This window comes from Cyprinus carpio, chromosome A14 (genome assembly GCF_018340385.1).
Source record: "Cyprinus carpio isolate SPL01 chromosome A14, ASM1834038v1, whole genome shotgun sequence".
NCBI classification, from domain to species: domain Eukaryota; kingdom Metazoa; phylum Chordata; class Actinopteri; order Cypriniformes; family Cyprinidae; genus Cyprinus; species Cyprinus carpio.
Window position 1 is genome coordinate 1,864,842 of NC_056585.1, and position 25,805 is coordinate 1,890,646.

At 36.1% G+C, this 25,805-nt stretch overlaps 1 protein-coding gene across 1 annotated transcript in view; it reads left to right on the top strand.

Moving 5' to 3' along the window:
• LOC109059926 (alpha-1,3-mannosyl-glycoprotein 4-beta-N-acetylglucosaminyltransferase B-like) overlaps window positions 1-25,805 on the top strand; it is a 122,642-nt gene that overhangs the window by 91,430 nt on the left and 5,407 nt on the right. Inside the window, exons 7-12 of the mRNA XM_042769687.1 lie at window positions 60-135; window positions 1,269-1,383; window positions 14,442-14,572; window positions 16,743-16,850; window positions 19,308-19,501; window positions 22,789-22,867. Of these exons, the coding sequence (XP_042625621.1) occupies window positions 60-135; window positions 1,269-1,383; window positions 14,442-14,572; window positions 16,743-16,850; window positions 19,308-19,501; window positions 22,789-22,867 (703 nt within the window). The remainder of the gene's footprint in view (window positions 1-59; window positions 136-1,268; window positions 1,384-14,441; window positions 14,573-16,742; window positions 16,851-19,307; window positions 19,502-22,788; window positions 22,868-25,805) is intronic.

Consider the following 25,805-nt stretch of genomic DNA (forward strand, 5'->3'; position numbering starts at 1 on the left):
TTTGTGTTTGTGTGGCTGTATATTATTCTATTTAAAGCACATGCTGATTGTTTTTGCAGATGGCGAACAAAGCAGAACCTGGATTACTGCTTCCTGATGATGTATGCCCAGACTAAAGGGACCTATTACGTACAGGTAATATTAAATGAAGATAATGACCAAACTGCACATTAGAACTGAACAGATACACATGTTGAATGAACGGGTCTATGAACTCAGCTGGTTCAACAATATTTTTGCATGTATCGATGCAAGTGATAATATAAGGCCACTTTAGCACTTCTTTTGTAGCATGTACTTTTATGATCAGTTTTCTGTGGGTGTTTAGATACAACTAACATATCTTTTAATCTTTTCCCTTTTAAAAATTCTGTGTGATAAATATTTTCATTTTCATTTTAATGAAAGGCTGTTAATGCATCTTTTCAGACTGAAATAAAAGTAGATTGAGTTTTTTATATTTTATTTTATTTTAGTTAACATTTATTCTATATCAAGTAACAAAATAGTTTTATTTAATGCCGTCAATGTGAGCTGTTCCAATCTTTTTTCCATTGCACTGCAGACAAACAGAAGTGGCCAACCAATAAGAGTGGTACTTTTGTTCATGTCCAGAAATGTTGTTACTTAAAACTTTGACTTTCTGGAGTTAGCCTGCAAGACTCATTTGAAACAGTTTGGTTTCCTTTCTTTTTTTTCGCATTAAGGGCCGGTCACACTACACTTTTTTCTTCCATTGACTTCCATTCATACACATGCGAATGCAGGAGAGTGGAAAAAGTTCAAGCTTGGTGAACTCTGACCTGTGAATTTGTATCATGTGAAGATGTGTGACCAACAGAAGATTGATAAATTCAAAGAACATCAATTTGAACCTGCATGGCTTCAGGAAGGAGGAGTAGATTATATGTTTTTACATTTTAGATTTCCGTTGCATGCTCAAAGTCTAGTGTGACCGCGGCTTTAGGTTGAACTGAGAAATCGCATGTGAAAATTGGACCAAATTATCATACGAACATTCGTGTCTTTGTAAGCAGGCCTTTACACTCTTCAGGAAGTCAGCCATTGAAGAGTTTACTTACAGTCATCTCTGCATTAAGATGGGATAAAAGAAAGTGTATTAACTTCTGGAAGATGACACACCTTTAAATCATTTAGCCTTAGATACCCAGAAAAAAAGAACTGAACTGTCGATTTATATGCAAATTATTTTACAGCTGCTAGTCTTCCTTCAGCATTGTCTCTCTGTCTCTCTCTTTCTCACACAGCTAGAGGATGACATTGTAGCACGGCCAAATTACTTCACCACAATGAAGAATTTCGCTCTGCAGCAGCCGTCAGAGGAGTGGATGATCCTCGAATTCTCCCAGCTAGGCTTCATCGGTGAGTCTTACTCAAACTCAGACTGTCTTACACTGCTGCCAGTGTGTTAACCTCCCACTTAGAGCACAGCCAAACTCACTCTGTGTTTCCTCCAAATAGAAAGATCCTTCTCATTGTTATGAGAAAAAAAACTGTCATAACAGACGTCAAAGTTTATTAACCACTTATAAAGCTGGTTCTGTCTTCAGAGGTGGAAGAACTGTTGAGGTCACTAATGAAAGAAATATTTTCAGAGCTTCATGATTTTGTCTCTTTGAAACTGAATTGTCACCTTCTCTCATTAAGGCCATATTAGTTTCCACCTGAGCAATTTCCAAGAGTTTCCAAGATTATCAGTCATAGAATCAGACTACACAGATAGAAAATACTGATAGGTCAGACAGAAGAAGCAGTCGAGCAACAGAAAAGGACAGCAGTTTGTAAGTGTTTTGCCTTGTTTTTCTCATTAGATTTCAGCGCGGTTGTCGTTGCTAGGAAACTCTTTAACTTACTGTGTTTTACCATGTAAATATGTACTCAAGTCATGTTTGTTCTCGCATTTGCCTATCGTGGGAATCCCCAGTTTTGGTTTGCTAAATAGTAAGGCGTGGCTAAAGCCAGTGAAAGTACTTATTTACCTATTTTGGAAGTCCTTGTTAGAAGAAGCAGTCAAGCAACAGAAAAGGACAGCAGTTTGTAAGTGTTTTGCCTTGTTTTTCTCATTAGATTTCAGCGTGGTTGTCGTTGCTAGGAAACTTTTTCCACTTACTGTGTTTTACCTTGGTAAATACGTGCTCAAGTCACGTTTGTTCTCGGGACTCAAGGTTCCTCAAGGCTCAGTGCTTGGACCACTTCTCTTCTCCATCTACATGTCATCATTAGGATCTGTCATTCAGAAGCAGGGCTTTTCTTATCACTGCAATGCTGATGACACTCAACTCTACTTCTCATTCCAACCAGATGAACTGATGGTAGCTGCTCGCATTGCAGCCTGTTTGAGATACATTTCTGGCTGGATCAATCACCTTCAGCTCAACCTTACTAAGACAGAACTGCTTGTGGTTTCAGCTAACCCATCGTTTCATCACAACTACTCTATATAGCTGGGTTCGTCAACCATAACTCCTTTCAGGACAGCCAGAAACCTAGAAGTTGAGATCGATCATCAGTTACGCTTCACAGATCATATTGCTACATAGCCCTGGTCCTGCAGATTTGCCTTATACAACATTAGGAAGATCAAATCCTTCCTGTCAGAGCAACCACACAACTTCTTGTCCAAGCTCTTGTTCTCTCCAGACTGGACTATTGTTATGCTCTCTTGGTGGGCCTTCCTGCATGTACTATCAAGCCTCTGCAACTCATCCAGAATGCAGTAAGCGAGAGTTGTCTTCAATGAGCCAAAAAAAGCTCACATTACTCCTCTCCTCATCAGGTTACACTGGGTACAAGTAGCCGCTCACATCAAATTCAAGGTACTGATGCTTGCCTACAAGACGACCACTGGCACGGCACCAATATACCTAAACTCACTAGTTCAAACTTATGTGCCCTCCAGAAGCTTGAGGTTCAAAGTCACTCTCACGGACCTTTTCCTGGACTGTGTCCAGCTGGTGGAATGACCTCCCAATCTCAATTCGAACAGCTGAGTCTTTACTCATCTTCAAAAAACATCTAAAGACACATCTTTTTTGCCAGCACTTGACCAACTAATACTAGCACTTACCTTTTCTTTTCTTTTCTTTTCTTTTCTTTTCTAATCTATTCTATTCTTGAAAAAAAAAAGAAAGAAAAACATAGCTACATGTACTGTGCTAGACTAACTTGTCATGGCACTTGTATACTGTTGTTGTTCTCTCGTTGGTCTGATTGCTTCTATTGTTCTCATTTGTAAGTCGGTTGGGATAAAAGTGTCTGCTAAATGATTAAATGTAAATGTACTGAATTTTATTGCAGCATTCGTTTTTAAATGAGACCGTTTTCACCATATTTCAAATATATCAGAACACCTAAAAAAAAACATACACAAAAACTTTACCATTACACTGTCCTGTCCGATCAAATACTACAGTAAAGGATAGTCGGATGAAGACAATAGAGTCTTAAGAGTCAGATCAGATGTCCCAAATCAGATAACATTAACTGCATTCAAAATCACATACTGTCTGAGTAGATCCTACAGTAAAAGATAGTGAAGTGTCCATCTGTGCTTCAGAATCTCACCGGCTACTTCTCATCTACTGTTTTAGGAATACTGTAATTTTTTGACATATAATAGGTCAATAATCTGGGTTTCAGTGATGCACTTACAGTGTAAGTGAATGGGGCCAGGCTGTAAAAATTAAAAGCCTCACTGTGTTGATAGCATGTTTTCAAAAGTAAGCAATATTGTTTGAGCCATTTTCATGCATTTCTGTGTGAAATACAGTTTTACAGCTTTGTTGCCAAGAAAACGTAACAACTATAAAAGTAGTAAAAAGTTACTGTGTTTACAGCTCAAATAATAGGTTTTAACAGAGTAATGAATGTAGGTGCATTTATAAATTATAAGCGTGTATATACATTGGGTGTAATCTTAACTTAGATTTTTTTTTCTACAAAAAGTAGAGATATGTCAAAATCATTTTAATTATACCACAAAAGCAGTTAATTGATAGTAACTTATAAATAAATTATAAAACTGGAATATTCCTTTAAAAGGATTAGCATTTTGCTTGACTTATTCCCATTTCACACCAGAATCGTTATCAGTGTAAGCAGCCCATGTTAGGAGATGTGAGGATTGTGTAGCAGAACATAAGCAGTACTGTTGCCATTATTTTGGTGAAGTCTTTTTATTTTTTGCACCGCACACACTGAATTAAAGTGATTTCCTCATGATCAAAATGGGCATGGGTTGAGATGAAAAAGTTATCATTTGTAAAACGAAGAAAACACACAACAAAAGTCACCTTTATTCATATAGTGCTTTAAACAAAACAGATTGTGTCAAAGCAACTGAACAACATTAATTAGGAAAACAGTGTGTCAATAATGCAAAATGACAGTTAAAGGCAGTTCATCATTGAATTCAGCGATGTCATCATCCAGCTCAGTTCAGTTTAAATAGTATCTGTGCAATAATTTGCAATCAAGTCAACGATATCGCTGTAAATGAAGTGTCCCCAACTAAGCAAGCCAGAGGCGACAGCGGCAAGGAACCAAAACTCCATCGGTGACAGAATGGAGAAAAAACCTTGGGAGAAACCAGGCTCAGTCGGTGGGCCAGTTCTCCTCTGGCCAGACTAAAACAGCAGTTCAATTCCAGGCTGCAGCAAAGTCAGATTGTACAGAGGACTCAACTGGTTCCTGTGGTCTTGTCCCGGTGGTCGTCTGAGACAAGGTCTTTACAGGGGATCTGTCTCTGGGGCTCATCTAGTTGTCCTGGTTTCCACTGACATTCAGGGCTGTAGAGGTCCTTTCTAGGTGCTGATCCACCATCTGGGCTGGATACATACTGGATCCGGGTGACTGTAGTGACCATCTGACCTGGATACAGACTGGATCTGGTGGCTACGGTGACCTCGGAATAAGAGAAACAGACTAATATTAGTGTAGATGCCATTCTTCTAATGATGTAGCAAGTACATCGGGTATTATGGGAAGTGTTCCCAGTTCCGGTTTACCTAATTAATGCAGCCTAAAAAATCCTTTAACGGACTTGGATATTAGAAGTGTATTAGTGTGTTATGTGTAAACCAGGTTAAAGAGATGGGTCTTTAATCTAGATTTAAACTGCAAGAGTGTGTCTGCCTCCCGAACAATGTTAGGTAGGTTAATCCAGAGTTTTGGCGGTAAATAGGAAAAGGATCTGCCGCCCGCAGTTGACTTTACTATACTGAGGAGCTAAACCATTCAGGGCTTTATAAATAATAATCAAGATTTTAAAATCTTTACAATGTTTAATAGGTTGCCAGTGCAGTGTTGATAGAACCGGGCTAATATGGTCATACTTCCTGGTTCTAGTAAGAACTCTAGCTGCTGCATTTTGGACTAACTGGAGTTTGTTTACTAAGCGTGCAGAACAACTACCCAATAAAGCATTACAATAATCTAACCTTGAGGTCATGAACGCATGAATTAACATTTCTGCATTTAACATTGAGAGCATGTCAAAACACAAAAGCATAGTAAAACGATTGAAAGTATATATGTATTGTTATCACTAAATTACACTACAGCATGTTATATGATACTATATTGTCATGAGCTGGGTTTGATCACTCTTATTTTTCTCGGCCATGTTTTCATTCCCCACTCCGCTCATGCATTCGTGCTCTCATGCTCAGCTGTTTGGGATTGCAAATAACATAAGCACGTATTGGTGTACACCTGTTTCCCCTTGCTCTGATTTCTCTGGTTTCACCAGATTATTGTTGGTGGTTACCTGCCAGAGTTTATCCCTAACTCTAGTAAAATTCTCACCTGTCCTCTGCAGTCTCCCTCCCTGACACTCGCCCAGTGTTTCTGAGTCTGGTTTCAACTAAAAATCTTCTTGACTGTTCTACTGAAGAAAAAAGCTCACCTTCATCTTGGATGGCCTGGGGACAGCAAATTTTCATTTTTGGGTGAACTATCCCTTAAAGTTGGCATTTTGAGACTTTTAATAAATTAGTGACCAACCTTCACTCTTGGGTCCCTTTTTCAAAAACTTTGAAATAACTCCAAAATATAGTATGGCGGTGATCGTAAATGTAAGCATGTGACAGGCTCACACAATCAGCTGCAGTTCTGTGAAAAACGAACTAAAAATTGAGTCTTGATTTACTGAAAATCTTGACATCTCCCTTGCTGTTTTTGGCAGAAGTAATGGTGAATGAGCTTATCCAGTTTATAAAACTGATCTGAATAATTCACTCACAGTAATGTGTTCTGCAGAAGAAAGACAGTTACACAGGGTTTGCACAACAGGTGTAAATAATTAAAAATTGTTTTCTTTTAATTGTTCTTTTGATACATTTTACAATGCTTCATCCATTTCAAGTCTTGACAGTCAGTTGGGGAATTTTCAATTAGAGAAATTGGAGTCTGAAACTCTCCCTTCTCCAAATCAAACCTGTGAAGCTCATTTTGAAATGGCAGCCAAAATAATTGCTCTCTTATGATCTGTGTCTGATGTGAAGGCTAATTATGTTGATGATGGTGATCAGTGGTGTCTCTCAGTGCTGTGGAAAGCTGGCTGAGGGCCTCAAGGGATGGCATCAGGAGAAGGATTGATTTTGAGAGCTCTCAGTTCAGAGAAGTGGTTATTCACTGCTGGGCCAATGAGTCGGCAAGTTAGTAGAGAAAATGAAGATGGCATGAACTCTATTATATCTGAACAACACCTGTATGAGACAGGATGGGATTGTTTAAATCGGCCGATACGAGGATGACATGACCTCAAGGCTCTAAAGGGTATGCAGCACTGCATAGAAAAACCCCAGCAAATTTTTGTATTAACCTCTGTCATACATCTTACAAAGTGCAAACTTGCATGCATATGATTCGTATACATATAATCTAAAAATAACTCAAAAAAAATTATAAAACACTTTCCCCAAAATAATAAAATTAAACACAATGCAAAATACAGTAAATAAAAACATTTCCCATCTTTTTCAAAAAACAGATACTTAATTTCACTTATAATTTAAGCCCCATTTAAAGCATGCTTTCAGTTATAGTTTCAGATTATCAACATTAAAATCATTTTCATGTACTTGATTGGTTCACATTGACTCTCCATAATTTAATCTAGCAGATTGCATATAGAGAATTACACTAATCAAAAACCAAGGAATCAAGTTTAAAAGAAAAATAATAATATTGTATAGATCACAAATAATGTGGTTGAGTAAATCGGATAATCTGTGTTTTCCCTTTTCTTCTTTGTATGTTAGTATTAATTAATACATCATGAACGAGCAATGAATAATAGCATATCTATAAATTAACTTCAATAAATGCTGTAAAATGTATATGATACCTAAAGCAACTAATCATCCGTGTTGCATTATTGACTGATGTTGTCTGGGTTTGACAAATACTCAAATACATATTCAATGGGTATTTTTACTCTATCACAAGGTCTGACTGCAAACAAACTGTTCATTGTTTGCTGACTAAATTTAAACAAACCATTCTGACATCATTCTCATCGTAGTGGTCAAGAGACAAACATAAGTCTGTTAGTGTGGGTTCTTCTGGGATCTGTTTGCTTTTGATCTGGTTTGAGCTCATGGCCTTTAGTCATGTTCCGCCTCATGTGATTACCAGCAAACAAGTCAAAATAACCTGCCCTGCTGACTTCTAGCTGGTCTAGATGGTTGAAACTTTGGACTATCTGCTAATGGTCCTAGTTTCTTGCTTGTAGACCACATGTTGGTTAAGAGCTGGTTGGGCATCTTGAACCAGCAACAAAAAAAATAAATAACTTTAAACAAGCCTCAATCCTTACCAACACCACTCAAGAATTATGACTTCTAAAATTTTATATAAATTAATCTAAGCAAGAAGCCTGCCAATCCACATTAGGTTGAGAGTAATATGCCTTAAGAGCAGAGAAGAAACATTTTGACGTGCCAAAGCAAAGATAAATCCCCATGATGCATTTTACACTGATGACCAGGGCATATGACCCAGTTGGTTCTGAGTATTAGAACCTTTCTTAAGTCAGCTCATTTCTGTCTCACACACACACACACACACACACACACACACATTTCTCTAGAGTCTTTCTCTGCTCTTTTACTCTAATAGGTCCCAAAGCAGCACTGAAGCTGTGATTGATGCTGCTCTGTGACCATATCTCACACACACACACACACACAGTGTGTGCACTTTGTCATTTCACCCACCCACACACACAATCACACATACAACTCCATTTTTACTTATTCTGAAGTAGTTGTGAAGAGCTCTTGCCCATACTAATCTCACCACCATAATGCTAGGATTTATGGGTAAAATGGGAAACCACTACTATGAGGTTACTAGGGTGCTCTGAGTAGTTGTTGCTGTAGGTGATTTTTTGAGCATAGCTAGTTTGCTAGGGTGTTATGGTGCTGATTGTTGGCATATTCAGGGTTGTGACTATGGTGCATTCAAGTCATGTCTAAAAGATCGTATTTACGAGTTGAACACATAAGAACGTCACCACAATGTCATTATTACAGGTGGAAAACTGAAATTTAAGAAAGGAATGAGAACATTACTGGACATATGGGGTGTGCGAATGTAATTGTTGTTTTAACGATGTGCGAGTTGACTTCTTAAAATTTTTTTATACGTTTATTTGAATAGGGACAATACAATAAACATAATTCCAGTCAAAGACTGGGAGAAAATGCACTGCACATAGAGATTATAGCTGACGGAAATTCACATCTCATGTCCCTAGAAAGGCTTTATATAAATAACCAAAATAATTATAAAAAAATATCTGTAGCCTAACAAAAAACAAATATCCTCATACATTACAAACACAATGCAGAACAACTACAAGCCCAAGTTTTATAGACTCTTCCCATCCTAATAAATAACTAGTAAGGAAGCATATGAAAATTTAAATATGCGTACAGGTCTGGTTTATTTTGAGCCTATACCTAACCGTCAATGTAAAAGACTTTATATCATGTATCACTTTAAACTCATTTGGCAACATATTACAAAGTTGGGATCCCTTTACAGAAAATGCTCTTTGCCCTTGTGATGTTCTACAAAACCCAATCCTGCAGTTTCCAACCTCGGTGCTCCTAGTGGTTCGGCCAGTATCACGTGTATCTTTACCAAATTACATAAAACAGAAGGTGCCTTATTACGCAAGCATTTAAAAATCAATTTCATGTATGATACATTTTTTTAATTAAGCATATGCCATTTCTTTAAAATATGACAGTGATGCCATTGATTTGGCTTTTTATCCACAATTTTTAAAGCCTGATTATACAGCATCTCAATTTTTCTAATTAAAAAGTCGGTAGTTTGAGACCATACTGTAATACAATATGAGATACGGGACAAAATCATTGTATGCAGGAACATATGAGCTGCCTCAGTTGTAATGTAATGCCTAATAAGTTTAAAACGATTTAAGTTCATCTTAAATATTTTTGAAAGTCTTTTTATATGTTTGTCAAATTTAAGTCATGAATCCAGAACTACTCCTAAAAAAACTAACTTAATTTTCCTCCTCTATTTCTTCGTTAAGTACCCTAATTTAAATTTTTTCTGTTTTCTTTCTGTTAGAAAAACACAAAAACAGTTTTCTTAACATTTAATGTAAGATTATTTTCCTGGAGCCATCTGGATATCTTTTCCATTTGCTAATTTTAGCAATAGCTGATGACTTAGCAGATGTGTATATTTCTGTATCATTAGCATAGAGCTGACATTCAACATCTGGACAACTACATGGCAAGCAAATCATTTATAAACAAACTAAAAAGCAATGGACCTAAAATTGAGCCTTGAGGTAAACCCGTTTTGTTCCTTATAAACACTGATTTTGTATCCTCGATTTTTACACACTGCTCCCTTTATGTAAGGATTATATAAGACCACAATATTAAATTGCATACGAGGAGAAAGTATCACTTTAATGGCTATACGTTCAAGTTTCCTATTTAACTCAATTTCAGTACACTTAAAAATTTCTCTAATATTGTCCGAAACTCCACCGCCCTTACTAGATGATAAGTGAAAGTGACGTGACATACAGCCAAGTATGGTGACCCATACTCAGAATTCGTGCTCTGCATTTAACCCATCCAAAGTGCACACAGCAGTGAACACACACACACCGTGAACACACACCCGGAGCAGTGGGCAGCCATTTATGCTGCGGCACCAGGGGAGCAGTTGGGGGTTCGGTGCCTTGTTCAAGGGTACCTCAGTAGTGGTATTGCCGGCCCGAGACTCGAACCCACAACCTTAGGGTTAGGAGTCAAACTCTCTAACCTTTAGGCCATGACTTCCCCTTAATCTGTCTTTCCTAAAATATTTATAACCAGGAATATTTATCATATTTGTAGGAATGTTGTGGTGAAGCCATGTTTCACTTAAACCAATGTAATCTAAATTTGATTCAGTTAAAAAGTATATTAACCAAATCTAACATCAAAATCAAACTCCTAATGTTTACACCTAAAACTAAAATTCCTTTCGATTTCGATCATGGGTGTTCCACACAACGTTTGCATGATTTACAGTTCGAAAAAGCAAATGACTTTTTTGCCTCATCAATGCGCTGCATTCATCTGTAACTGACCTTAGCTCCTGATTAGCTTGTTCAAATAACTGAGCTCTTCCAGCGAACACATTTTTTCCCCACCCCAACCCAGTTTCACTGGAAAATGACACATCACAGTCCGTCTCTGTCTGATGTTGAATTTCAAAATAAAAGCCCTCCATTACTCCTATATATTACAAAATAAGAGCCTCACCCCCAGCTCTCATATATATGCTGCTGTGTCTGTACATTCAAAAGGCTATAAAATATAAATCCTAGATTGAACCTCAGATTGAAAGTACACTACAGTGTCAGTTACACCTTTTCAGGACTGTCTGATGTGGAATCACGAAATAAAAGCCCCCACAAAACTCATGCATATGCTGTTGTGTCTCTACATTCAAAAAGCTATAAAAATATAACCCCTTATTTACACATTATTAGCTACCAGCAGGGGCAAACCAGACCATAGACCAGCTAAGCCTGAACCCCTTCACACATTTCACTTCTGAAGTCAAATTTAAATGCTGTTTACATCCCATTTTTACATTCGTAATATGGAATATATTCAAGCTGGTTTGTGACTTCAGTGACAGCAAAGTTTATTAAAAATATAGTTATTACATTAATTTATTATTTATTTTGCTAATGCTTTAGATTAGGGAACACATATTGACTATTCAGTAATTAAGAGTTTTCTCTCAATAAACTCCAAATTTGCTGCTTATTAATAGTTAGTAAGGTTGTTAAGTTTAGGTATGTGTAGGGTTAAGGGAGCCAGAATACAGTCACGCATAATATGTGCTTTATAAGTACTAATAAACAGACAATATGCTAGTAATATGTATGCTAATAAGCATCTAGTTAAACGTGAATACTGTTCCTTAATATAAAGTGTTTCCTTTATTTTAAAAATAATAAAAACATTTGTGCAGTAAAAAAAAAAAATAGAAACATCTTTTAAGAATGTCAGTTTTATGAAAATCAGTTTTATGTTGTCTAAAAATTACAGTGATAAGAGAAGAATTGCACACAGAATTACATTAACATCAGAGGAAAAGAAACTTTTCTTTAAGTCAGTTAAAGATAACTCACATCTGTAATAATGTACTCATTTATTTCAGAAAGAAAGAAAGACAAATAGACAGGGCTGTTTAATCTGGCTCTGAATAAATGTGGAGGTGAATACTGATTTGACAATTTCAGATGAGGCTGTTTCGCTGTAGATTTAGCCTTTCAGAACTGTGTGTGTGTGTGTGTGTGTGTGTGTGTGTGTGTGTGTGTGTGTGTGTGTGTGTGTGTGTGTGTGTGTGTGTGTGTGACCAGCCGCCACGCTTCTCAGGGATGACATGAAGGTGAAGCAGCATATGCTCTCGATGGAGAGAACATTTATTAAACACACACAACCTTGAATAGCTGCAAAAGTTTTTCACAAGTGGAAAGCAGAAGATATTATACAGTCTAAAAGCAAAGGCACTTGCAGAGCTGCTTAATCTCTCTGTGCCATAAAAGATCTATAAAGAGTTTATTGAAGTGTGTGTGTCTGTGTGTCTGTGTGTCTGTGTGTACTCAGATCAATACTCCAGAACTAATGGTCAATGTTAGCCCGTGGGCAGTACATGCACTCATGAGTGATCTTACCGATGATACTAAACCACTCACTAAGCCCTTCCAAACCTTTAGTAAGCATTGTAACCATCCCGAGTACATCTGTCTCAGTGTTACCCTGTCAAACATTGACAATGAAACTGCACTGTCCCGGGATCAGTGGTCATTCACATTGAACCAGTATGTTCAGAATGGACTATCGTTTTTTGTTTATATACATAATATACAGAATATTGTGTTCTAGCTGCTATTTTACAAATACTGTAGTATATGAAACAGCTTGTAACTATAAATGTTTCAAACTTTTTTTATGCTACATGGTCATACTTTTCATTCAGTGGCTTCTAGTTAGAATAAACAGTTTTTAAATAAAATCTCCTAAATAAACAGAACTGCAAAAAGAATTGGTTACATGTAGGTTTCCCTAAACGCACCCCCCATCTTCCATTGGCCTGATAAAAAAAAAGCCACACCATAATCTCATGCCATTGGCTGAGTGTGCTCCTGTGTTAACCTGAGGTGTGTTTCCCAAAAGCATCATTAGCCAAGTATGGTCGCAAGTTCCATCGTTACCAACATAGTTCAACGATTCAGTGTTTCGCGCATCCACAGTTCAAGAAAACATTCGCAAACAGCATCTCAAACTTACATGGTTAGAACTATAGCTCTCAACCTGTGGTTTTATATATATATATGTATTAGTATATCCACAAGAATGGCAGTTTTTGAACGGTATGCATGTGCACAAAAGCGTAAGGAAACCCCGGAGTATGCGGTAACAGGGAATGAATCAAACATCAAATAAAGCAAAATGATGACAAGGAACTAAAATGGTATAGATTTTAACAATTGCTCTTTTTGTGATGGGCTGTTGGAAACAGCAGAAAATTAATTTTATGATCGTAAATTTGCTTTTCCGAGGATTTTACTGGTTATTTTCTAAATTTGAGAATTTTTCTGAATTAATAAAGGAACATGTGACGTTTGGTATATTTATGGAAGATCTAACATGATTTAGCAATTAATATAATTATTATCCTTTCCTCAAAAATTCTTTTTGAGTAAGAATAAATTCCTGAATAAAACTTCGCCTAAATTAAGAAGAATGCCTTGAATTTTTATTTAATATTTAATAGAAGAATTTAAACTTCAGGGAAACCCCTAGTTGCCCTTTATATATTTCATGTTGTTGTATTTCCTTTTTACTCATTTTTTCCATTTTATGATGCTTGTCTGTAATCTGGCTAAGAAATCTTCAATACTGTACCAGGCCAGTGCTTTGGCCTTAGAAACACAGTGTCTATACTTGTCAGGGACATCAGGCTATGAATGGCTTAAACTGTATATGTTTCTGTATATAAGACTGCAATTTGAGAAAGTATTTAAATATGTAAAACAAAAATTACATACCTCACCTTTAGCATTTGTCAGGTCAAGTAAAGAACAAGGAATGTGGGAAACAGTAGCAATCACAGTGAACTCTGTTCTCTGTATGCCGCTGGTTTCGGCACACTACATACTACATACTACAGACACAGAGTAGTATGGCTGTATGCTGTATGGAACAAAAACACGTTCATGCACATGAAAAGACATTAGATCAGATCAGGCCTGATGTGTTTTGACATCTGGAGAGGCAGGATGTTTCTGTGCGAGATACTGTCTGAGTGGTTGATTTTGGACAGTGATTCATAATGCATAAAAACAGATGTCTCTTGTATTATAGATTACCAAAAACGAGCTGATTTACTGGCTGAGTGTTTGCCCTAAACCAGCAGAAATGGTTGCATCAGTTCCTCTGTGATCTAAACAGTTTTGAAAAATTGAATTAGAGGCCAATAAAAATGCTGCTATAGAAAAAAAAACATCCTTCCTCCTGAATCTGATCTAATTTCATTTTACGAATTGAATTAATCTTATGTTTTAAGAAAAATGTTGTAATTTATGTAGAACATCTAAAGTTCTTTGCTGCACCACTTTAGTAGAAGAGCCTTGAATCGTTCATATGAAGATGTAATTACTCACAGAGCGCCCTTTCCTTTTGATTTAATTAAATGTTTTTTTGCCTTTCATCATTCTTACTTGAGTTCCTTGTTTAAATCCTTGTTGAACGTGTAAATCCGTGTGAGTTGTGATTCTTCACTTCAGTCCAGCACGTGTTTCAGCTGATGTTATTAATCGTGTTTGGTTGATAGTCATGACTCTGCTTTGCTCGTTTCAGGTAAAATGTTCAAGTCATTAGACTTGCCGTTGATCGTGGAGTTTATGCTAATGTTCTACAAAGACAAGCCCATTGATTGGCTGTTGGACCACATCATGTGGGTGAAGGTGTGCAATCCAGAAAAAGATGCGGTAAGAATTATACATCTCTCTTTTTCTATTGTTATTCTAATTCTTATTCTTATTGCTCGTTCATTGTATGAATCATCATTTTGTGTCTTTGTGACCCTGGAGCACAAAACCAGTCATAAGAGTCAAATTTTTGAAATTGAGATTTATACATTCTCTGAAAGCGGAATAAATAAGCTTTCCACTGATGTATGGTTTGTTAGGAGGACAATATTTGGCTGAGATACAACTATTTGAAAATCTGATCTTCTTCTAGCAATGCATGTTTTTATAAGAAAATCACCTTTAAAGATGACCAAATTAATAAAATAGCAATGCATATTACTAAACAAAAAATATGTTTTTATATATTTACGGTAGGAAATTTACTAAATATCTTCATGGAACGTGATCTTTACTTAATGTCCAAATGATTTTTGGCATAAAAGAAAAATCTATCATTTTGACCCATGCAGTGTATTTTTGGCTATTGCTATAAATATACCCCATCGACTTAAGACTGGTTTTGGGGTCCAGGGTCACACATGTGTAAAGATTTTAATAATTATTAGCCGATCCAAGTCATAGCTATGTGTTGGAGTATATTTTTCTCCTTGAGATATTATTAAATATGCATATTTTTATTGCAACCATCATAGCTATTTCAACACACAAATCATGCCCTAAATAAAATAAATAAATAAAAATAATCGTAATTGCATCACCATCCTTTCAGGAAGTGAAATCTATATGAATAAGTAATGTCTCATTTTTTGTCACTTTATCTCATGTTTTATTAGGTTTGTTAGAAATTTTGGTTACACTTTATTTTAAGGTGTCTTTGTTACAGTTTAATTATACATTTAAGTACTAAGTACTGTTAATTAACTACATGTACTTACTATATGGTTAGGGTTTGGCTTGCATGTAATTATGCATAATTAATTGTTATTATAATAGTAAGTACATGTAGCGTGTAACAAGGACACCTTAAAATACAGTGTTACCGAAATTTTTGACCGTGATGTTCCAATAGCAAACATATACTGTAGGTATATCAGCAATAAAATATCTTTTTTAATGACTACCTTGTTGTATCATGACCTTGAGGGATGAGGCAAGTATGTCTAACTGGATAGTAAATATGTCGTTAATTAATGTGAATTAATCATCTTAAATATGGTGCAAGTTAACAACACTTCTAGAAATGGACTTAGCATTTAGAAGTCATACCTGAATGATTAAGACCATGTTAACACTGCAGAAACACATGGTTGTCATCCTCTTTTTCAGACAGCAGTATTATCCAGCAACCCAATTTACATTAAATCCAAACAGAATGAAACAACTAGTTGTTAAATGGATAGTTCACCCAAAAAAGAAAATCATCATTTACTTACGATCATGCTCCAAACCCATAACGCTTTTGTTCATCTTTGAAACACAAATAAAGATATTTTAATGAAACCTGAGAGATTCTCCAGTGAAAGTCCGTTACACTAAAACTTTCACGCTTCAAAAAGTACAAAAAGGCAGTGTAAAAGTAATCAATATGAATCAGGTGTCAACGGTTGCTTCATAATCATGATGAACAGAATTCATTTAGGCTTTTATTCACATATAAACATTGATCATCACACATACATAGATATCATCAAATATGGTAAACGAAAGTTTAACTGCGTTTGCTTGTTGCTCAAGATTTGATGTCTTTATCAACTTTTTGAAGCTTGAAATCTTTGGTATAGTGGAGCTTCAGTGGTGCCTCAGAAATCTCTCGTTTCTCAAAATATCTTCATTTGTGTTTTGAAGATAAATGAGAATCGAATGGGTTTGGAATGAAATTAGGATGAGTAAATGATACATTTTCAGCAAACCATCTCTTTAAAGCAGTGAGGTGCTAGAAAATGATGAAACCGTCTCTCTGCGGTAGTTGCTCACAGCAGCTCTGCAGTCTAAAGGTATCTGAACATAATTCATACGCCCCACAGAGATTAGACTCTATAAAAACAGGGAAAAAACTGTTGCCTGTGGTTTATTAAAAATTGTAAGATGTTAATGCATCTCCAGTTTTTTTAAATGCTGTGTATGTGGCCAGATTGATCAATGGATAATTTGTTTCTGATCTGAGACTTCTGTTGAAAGTGTACTTAGGTGTTATATAATGTATATAAATGTTCTTTGTGTCCCACAGAAACATTGTGACAGGCAGAAAGCAAACCTACGCATCCGCTTTAAACCGTCTCTCTTCCAGCACGTTGGAACACACTCTTCCCTCGCTGGAAAGATCCAGAAACTCAAGGTGATCTTTTACCAAATGGATTTATTTATATGTGAGGTGTTTTTTATATTTATACACCACCAGTCAAAAGTTTTTGAACACTAAGATTTTTAAAGATTCTCTTCTGCTCACCAAGCCTGCATGTATTTGATCCAAAATACAGCAAAAGCAGTAATATTGTGAAATATTTTTACTATTTAGAATAACTGCTTTCTATTTGAATATATTTTAAAATGTAATTTATTCCTCTGATTTCAAAGCTGATTTCTTTAATGAACAGAAAGTTCCGAAGAACAGCATTTATCTGAAATAGAAGTTATAAATGTCTTTATCATCACTCTTGATCAATTTAAAGCATCCTTGCTTTTTCATTTCTATAATTTCTTTCCCCCAAAAAATTAAATAAAATAAATAAATAATTATACTGATTCCAAGCTTTTAAATGGTATAGTGTATAATGTTACAAAAGCTTTTTATTTCAGATAAATGCTGATCTTTGGATCTTTCTATTCATCAATGAATCTAAATGTTGATGATAATAATAATAATAAATGTTTCTTGAGCAGCGAATCAGAATATTAGAATGATTTCTAAAGGATCATGTGACACCGAAGACTGGAGTAACAACTTTAAAATATATTCCAGAAATCAATTTTAAATAAAATATTTTAAAATGGATCGTTCCGGTCCTTGATTCTGATTGGCTGAGCCGCGTTTGAAGCTTGTAAATTACACTACAAACATACACCTTTGTTTACTTCTGTGTGTTGGACTTTGTTGGAACCACAACTGTTTCTGAGGAACTGCATTGTTTGGTGGAAGAATACTGTTTTTATTTATATCATTACTCTTTATTTGCTCTGTTTTATTCTGTGAAACCTTACTACGTATTTAGAATAACCATTTTATAAAAGCAATAAGCCCCTTGAAGACGTGGTTTACAGTGAATTTATAACAGCTAAGGGGGTTTTAGGTTTTACTCCGCTTCACGTCGTGCCTAACAACGCCCCTTAGCTGTTATAAATTCACTGTAAACAACAGCTTCAAGGGGCTTATTGCTGTATTTTGGATCAAATAAATGCAGGCTTGGTGAGCAGAAGAGAATTCTTAAAAAAAAAAACATTAAAAACATCACTGTTCAAAAACGTTTGACTATTAATGTATATATATATATATATATATATATATGTGTGTGTGTGTGTGTGTGTGTGTGTGTAATCTTTTTATACATTTGTAACCCTCAAGCAGAGCAGTCTGCCACAGGACTGTGGACATTTCTCTTCAGATTTTCCAAATTGCAAATCACAGTACCCAGAAGGCAGCAGAGGGCCTATTCAATCAGCATGTGTCCCTGCTCCGTCTTTATTCTCTCCAAATGAAGCATTGCCATGGCCATGAGTGCTCGTATGACCCGCCCGTTCTGTGTCCTATTGATTTTAGTTCTCGGCTAGCGAGCTGTTGAATACATCTGACGCTCCATTTCCTACATTTATCATAAAACCTGCCTCAATCACTGTCTCTAGTCATTCGTTTTCTAGACTGTTCGATCACGTTTATCAACCTTTGGTGTGTTTTGACACTGAAGTCTGTTTGACGTTAGATTTCAGTTTGTTTGGTTGATGTGAAAGCTGGCAGTTCTTTCGGTGGATTGTTAAAAATGTACTAATGAATACTTTTGTGTAAGTGTAAATATTTAGCGTTGAAGCTACATCCACATTCATCCTGATAAATTTGAAAATTAATTTGTCTTCTGTTTTGCCTTTCCGTCCACACTAAAACGGCTCATGTTTAGTTTTGCCGTGCGGATAAATAAGGTAACACTTTACATTGAAGTCTCATTTGTTAACATTAGTTAATGTGAACATGTTAGTTCACAGTGTAAATATAAATGTAGAAATTACCATTAACTAAGATCAATAAATGCTGTAGAATTATTGTTCAACTTAACTAATGTAGTTAGTAGTTATGTAGTCAGTCTTCATATAACATTCCAGTAAAGATGACAAATAAATTCACTAGCAAAAGAGATAGAGAGAAAGTAATTGCTTTTTAGACCAAACATGGAGTTATGATTTTGTTGTGCTACATAGACACACCAGTGATATTTTGGGTGGGCTATTTTGCTAATGAAATACTGATGGCAGAGAAATGGCGAGAGAACTTTATTAAGTCTGGTCTTTGTCATCTCAGTGAGATTTTATAATGGACGAGCAACTTTTGGAAACTGCTAGTGTGGACTGAGAGTGTTATGAAATGAAAACACCATTATTAATGTGGACATAGCCTGAAAGTCTGGAACACAGACAATAAAATCTAACCATAAAAGGCATTTGAAAAGTAGTAAAATAAAATAATGAATGCATGAAAAATGTCAGGACACTTTTAATGTAACTTCATATAGCAACCATAAAAAAGGTTGAAATCTTTTAGTTTGACATAAAGTGCTTGTATTTGAAGAATTATCCTTGTTTTGGTCAGGATAAGGATTTCGGAAAGCAGACGTTGCATAAAGGTCACGCTAACCCGCTAGCTGAGGTCACCACCAGTCTGAAGACATACCAGCATTTCACACTGGAGAAGGCCTATCTGGGAGAGGATTTCTTCTGGGCATTCACACCTGTGGCCGGAGACTTCATACGCATCCGGTTCTTCACACCTGTCCGAGTGGAGAGGTACATACAGACAGATTCTCAGATAAAACCTCAGGTTACGCCTACATGAACACCAACATGCTTTCACAAAGACTCTGTTCTCTGTTAGGCCAAACAGTAGACCGAATGATTATGCTGCTCTCTAAGACGCCATCTTTTAGCCAAAAAGACAGCACTGAATATCTCCTGTGCAGAGAAGACAGTCCCAGAATGCCTTGCGATGAGATCACTTGAAAAATTAATTCAATATGTAGCTATCAAAAAGCATCAACAACAACAGTCCAACTGAATCTGAAAATCTTACCCGGTGTTTGTGTCTCAAGTCAAGTCAAGTCAAGTCTGCTTTATTGTCAATTCTTCCACATGTACAGTACATACAGAATCGAAATTGCGTTACTCTCAGACCCCCGGTGCATACAGATAACACTAACAGTAGAGCCTAAAATCTAGATCAAATATAAAATATAAGATAAAACTATACAATAATGGAATGTAAAAAAAGACATAGAAAAAAATAAAATAAAAATATGGTTAAATAAAAGCAGCGCAAGGCACATGGCAGATAGAGTGCAAACCAGTGAACAAACAGTGCAGATAAAAAGATTTTTAGTGCATAAAAAAAAAAAAGCTTATTCAGTCTGATTAAAGTGACAAAGGGCTCAAGAGCAGTTATTTTATTTAAAACTGACTGATGAAGAGGTAGAATGACTTCAGTTCCATGGTGAATGAGGTAGTGAGCAGACCAATGCTGCACAAAGTGACTGGTGCATGACATCGTATGTTAGTGGAAGGACCTGGGGATGTGGGACCTGGGGGGGGCCTGGGGGGGGTGTTCATAGTTCAGTGGTGCCTGGGGCAGAAGAGGGACGGGGGGGCAAGTTCGGGAGCGACCATACTGGAAAGAGATTTTCAGGTTTTGGAAGATGATCTTAATATCAATAGCTGATGGAAGGTAGTAGATGGGGTTTGTGAGTTGATAGAAAACTAAAAATGAATTATTTTGAATGTAAAATTAAAATAAATCATTGGCGCTGCATGATAATTCTGATAATTCCTTATTGCGATTATCAAATCAAATGCTGCAGTTTCATTAAATAACTGTATAGTGCATGAAAACTGGGAGACCTGTGACTGTCCCATAGACTGCCAAATAAATAACAGAGTCAAGGTCCATAAAAGGTATGAAAGTCTCCTCTGTGTCTGTCCATATCACCGTATGCTGCGTATGCTCTTTTGTGTCATCCCTTGACACTGTTATTTACTTGGCAGTCTATGGGACAGTCACAGGCCTCCCAGTTTTCATCCAAAATATCTTAAATTGTGTTCCGAAGATGAACGAAGCTTTTACAGGTTTGGAACGACATGGGGGTAAGTGATTAATGACAAAATCTACATTCACGTTAAAAATATAAAATTAAAAACAATCAAATCACCCTTTTTTACTCAGAGTCTGCACGTGCTGCGTGTTTAACATGAATTAACTAAATTACACGTTTGATTAAATAATATCATTTTGTGTACAAAAGTTTACAGCATTTTACCAATATTCTGTTAAAATAAAAGCTTGAGTATTTAAAGACATACATTTTAGCATTGTAACTTGTAAAATAGCATGAATATTATTATAATTATAATTATCAGTTATTCATTTTTAATTTAACAGTACAATTGTCATTTAATTGTCTTCATTTCTATAATTATAAAATGATAATTATGAATATTTAAAACATTATTATTATTGTTGTTGTTATTTTTAGTATTCAGTTTGATTGTGGTCTTAAAACACTAGTGTGAATGTAAACTGGACTGAGATCACAATTAAAATCTTACTGAAAACTAATGTATTTGTTTACTTGCATGTCATGTGACCATTAACCAACATCAGAGAATTGTGAATGTGTCATTAAATTTTTAAAATATCAATGTAAATTCTTAGGGGGGTACTTAAAAAATAAAATGTACACCTGAGGGGATCGGCTGATAAAAAAAACAAACAAAAAAAAGTTTGGGTGTTTCAAACAATTCAGTTATGAGGTTTCATATTTGTCACTTGTAAGGTTGCTGCCATGAATGAAGCGGAGAGCATGTTGTCTGTTTTATAATAGAGCTCTTCCCGCAGTCTTTCCCATCACGCTCACTCAAAGCAGCTGGATAATGCATCAATCATCATGAGCCACAGTCATCCGTACATTTTTAACCTAATGGAAAGTCCATGCATATTTCAGGCTTAATTGAGAGCCACTAGTGCTCAGTGTGAATGAGAGCTTCCTTCATGCTACAGGAGTCACAGTTTAACAAGCACAGGTGTTCTTTACACTGTAGAGCGGCTCTACACATGTATTTATAGACAGAAATCTGCCAGTGTTTGTTATTGCTCATGTTTCAGTGATCCGTAGAGGAGAAAGAAAATTGTTTTTGGACACTTAAATGTGTATGAAAGTCATTGCATTAGATGACATTTTATCAGGTGCCATCTGTGCTCAAATGCTTACCAGAGTTTTCTCAGAATTAATTTTTTGAGATGTATTTGTAGATATTTTATCAGCTGCTGTTTTGCTGATTTTAATGCAACAACAGAAGGAAGATACTGCATCAACCACAAAGTGTCACAAAGTTATACACAAGATCTCGTGGTTTATTATTTCAAACGTATGTATGAAAAGTATGGTTGTCATTCTTTACGTTGCCACTTGGTTTGATATTTTCTATAATGCAAAAACATAAAGTGTGACACTACCATTCAGAAGTGTGGGCTCAGTAATATTTAAAATATATGTATATATATTTAATTTAGCAAGAATGAGTTAAATTGATCAAAAGTAACAAAAAAGGCATTAATAATGAAACAAGATTTCTGTTTCAAATCATTTTTGTTCTTCTGAACTTTCTATTTATCAAAAGTGATGGTTTCCACATTAATAATAATAAGAAATCTTTTATGAGTTGCCAATTGGCATATTAGAATGATTTCTGAAGGATCATGTGACACTGAAGACTGGAGTAATGATGCTGGAAATACAGCTTTGCATCACAGGAATAAATTATATTTTAAAGTATATTACAGTAGAAAAGAGGTATTTTAAATTTATATATTTTACAGTATTTTTTATCAAATAAATACAGTCTTTGTGAGCATAAGACTTCCTTAAAAAACATTTAAAAATCTTACCGACCCCAAACTTTTGAACGGTAGTGTAAATGTCTAATGGGGCCACTGTGTGCTGCAGGGTCTATAAATAACTTCATGATAAGATGATATATGAGGAAACATATGCAGTATAATTCTCTGTGTGTGTGTGTGTGTGTAGGTATTTCTTCCGCAGTGGAAACATCGAGCACCCTGGAGACAAGCTCTTCAACACTACGGTGGAGGTCCTTCCTTTCGACGTGAGTCCCTGTCATTGTGTGCAGATGAACACTAGCAGTGTGTTTGCTGAAGGATCGCTGCTGTTTGATTGTGTGTTTCCCTCTGGACAGGAGGAGACCGCTTCACTGCAGCCTCTATAAACACCCCACAGATCTGTGCTGAAACACACAAGCTCAAGACTTCACTCAGTGTTGAAAATATGTGACCCTTGAGCACAAAACCAGTCTTAAGTCGCTGGGGTATATTTTTAACAATAGCCAAAAATACACTGAATGTGGCAAAATTATCGATTTTTCTTTTATGCCAAAAATCATTAGGATATTAAGTAAAGATCATGTTCCATGACGATATTTTGTAAATTTCCTACCGTAAATACATGTATATCAAAACCTAATTTTTTATTAGTAATATACATTGCTAAGAACTTGGACAACTTTGAAGGTGATTTTCTCAGTATTTTGTGTTTTTTACACCCTCAGATTCCAGATCTCAGCCAAATATTGTCCTCCTAAAAAAACAAACATAAATCTAAATATTAATCCATCATACAAATGATGTATAAATCTCAGTTTCGAGAAATTGACCCTTATGACTGGTTTTGTGGTCCAGGGTCACAAATAATGCCATTACAAACATTTTTTGGCATGGTTCCTCTTTGAGCAGAAGTCAAGAGCTGAATCTATCATAGATGGCTTAGAACCTATTTAAAAGTGCAACATAACTTTTATTATTGCACATATTTAGGTTTAAGGGATTGTTCAATTCCTGTTAAACGTACCGTGTAACTTGTGCCACACTACAGACATGACTTATACCTCAAATCATGCTTGCGGCTGGACAACATCATTGCAGCCACAGAGAGCACCATAGCTCCAGTTCCTCTTGCGATGTTCTTCACTCAGGAGTAAACAGAAGTTAGAAAGAGCTGAGCAATCGTTACTAAAGATTTCCACTTCAAATAAATAATAATGTCTATTCAGCAAAAGGTAAAGCAAATATTATGTAATCATCATGAACCAGTGGCAGAACCGAGGTGGTGTAAAGTTTCAACAAACTAACTTTGTTTTGGCCAAATTTAGTTTGAATGTATTCAGGACCGCAAGGCACTGAAAAAGTATAAATCCAAGATAGTGGACGAAGAAAGATTCATGTCGATTATAAATTAACTTGAACAAATTTAGATCAGATCATTCTGTAGTCAGATCATTTTAAACAATGAAGCTAAATGTGTGTTAATGTTGAGCTTGAATTCACAAAAATGAAATAAATGTAAGTAGGTCTGTCACAAACTTATTGATCGCAGTTATTTGATCTAATTGCATTTGAGTTAACTGCAATCAATAATAAGGGGAAAAAAATAAGCATGTAAAGAAACTGCCATCAGATGTGCACCATAGTGTCACATTTTCTATGCGTTAGGGAGAAGCAGAGGAGTCATAAGCTGACAGGGACTCTATTTCAGCACCACATCGATCCCGCTCCAAATGATACCAGACAGGCTCAGCTCAATTGTTTGCGGTTTAATTCAAAAAGCAAAAGATTCAAGAGTGACCCTGGTCGAAAAACCCTCCAGTTTTACTGTGATTCAACATTCATGTCATGCCAAACATTCTTGGTTCTTAGAGTTTCACACACATGATGTTATGACATCTAGGCTCAGCAAGAGTTGAGTCAGTTATTTTAGTTCTGCTATAGTTAACTAAAACAACTCTCTCGCCATCACTGCTGCTGTCTGCAGCCAAACCCGTCAGCATCAGACAGTGAGAGTGCAGGGGAAGTAGGAGGAAAGCAAAGCAGTGGAGATAAAGATATACTTCTGTTTTATGAGCTAAAGGAACTGTACTGACACAGGGTAATAAAATGTGACCTGCTGTGTGTGCGGCCGGCGTGGAGGAAATATATTCTCCCAGGAGAGAGCAGAAGAGGGGTGGCACTGTGATTTAAGACTACAGCCGGAAACAGACGTTCACCACAAGATTAATAGCGGGATTTTCTAATGTAATGTCTCTCGTCCTCTCTCTGATTTCTGCTTCTCCTCCCTGCTGCCAGGTTGTTATATCTCTCTTTTCTTCTCATTTCCGTCTTTGGAAAGCTCCCTTTAGGGACATTTATGAAATTCTACCATATACAGGAAATTAGCAGGAAATGCCCTGGAGGAAAGAGTATTTGTGGTCTCTTTTATGCTGTTAATGCAGTTTGGGGAAATTAGAGCGATGCTCTGCTGGGGTTTTGAACATATTTGTCTTCTCTTGGGTCAAATCACTGAGTTTCGGTCCAAGAAGAAGCCTCGTAAGAGCTGTTTCAGAAGTTATTGTTGCCAGGGATGCAGACACAATATGTACACCCGATATCTAGTGTTGTTACACAGGAACAACTGTTACTGTGCTGTGAACAGAGCTTCCTCCCTGTAAATAGTTAATGCTTCTTTCATGCTTTAATTATTTTTGCTGTCATTTTTATTTTATCTTGACAGAAAAGCACAAACACAAATTGGTTCAATATATCTCTATCAGAAGATTCTCTGCCAAAACTGACATTTTTAATAATAGAATATCAGCTCAGATCTCTCATAAACTGTTCATTCATATAGAGATATTGCATGCAACAGAATAAAAGGCACATATTCTCACACAGAACAGCTCAATGATGCCCAAACTAGATTTGTACTTTTGATGAAGAAAAGAGTTGTGTCTGTCCAATGTCCATACAAAACTGATTACAATTTGAAAGTGCTGTGGATGGCTGCAAGAGCATTGCTTGGAAGTTCAGTTCGGGGTGGCTGCTAGATGGTTTCTTACTGGCCCAAGTGAAAACAGTTCACGCTAAAGTGTCTCTGATATCTGGTTTCTGGATATGGCTGGGCTCCCTCCTTCCATATTAGACTATGGGAATGTTTCTAATAAAAAAATTAACTTAATTTAATTCCAGAAATAACTATTGACCTTAAGCTGTTTACAC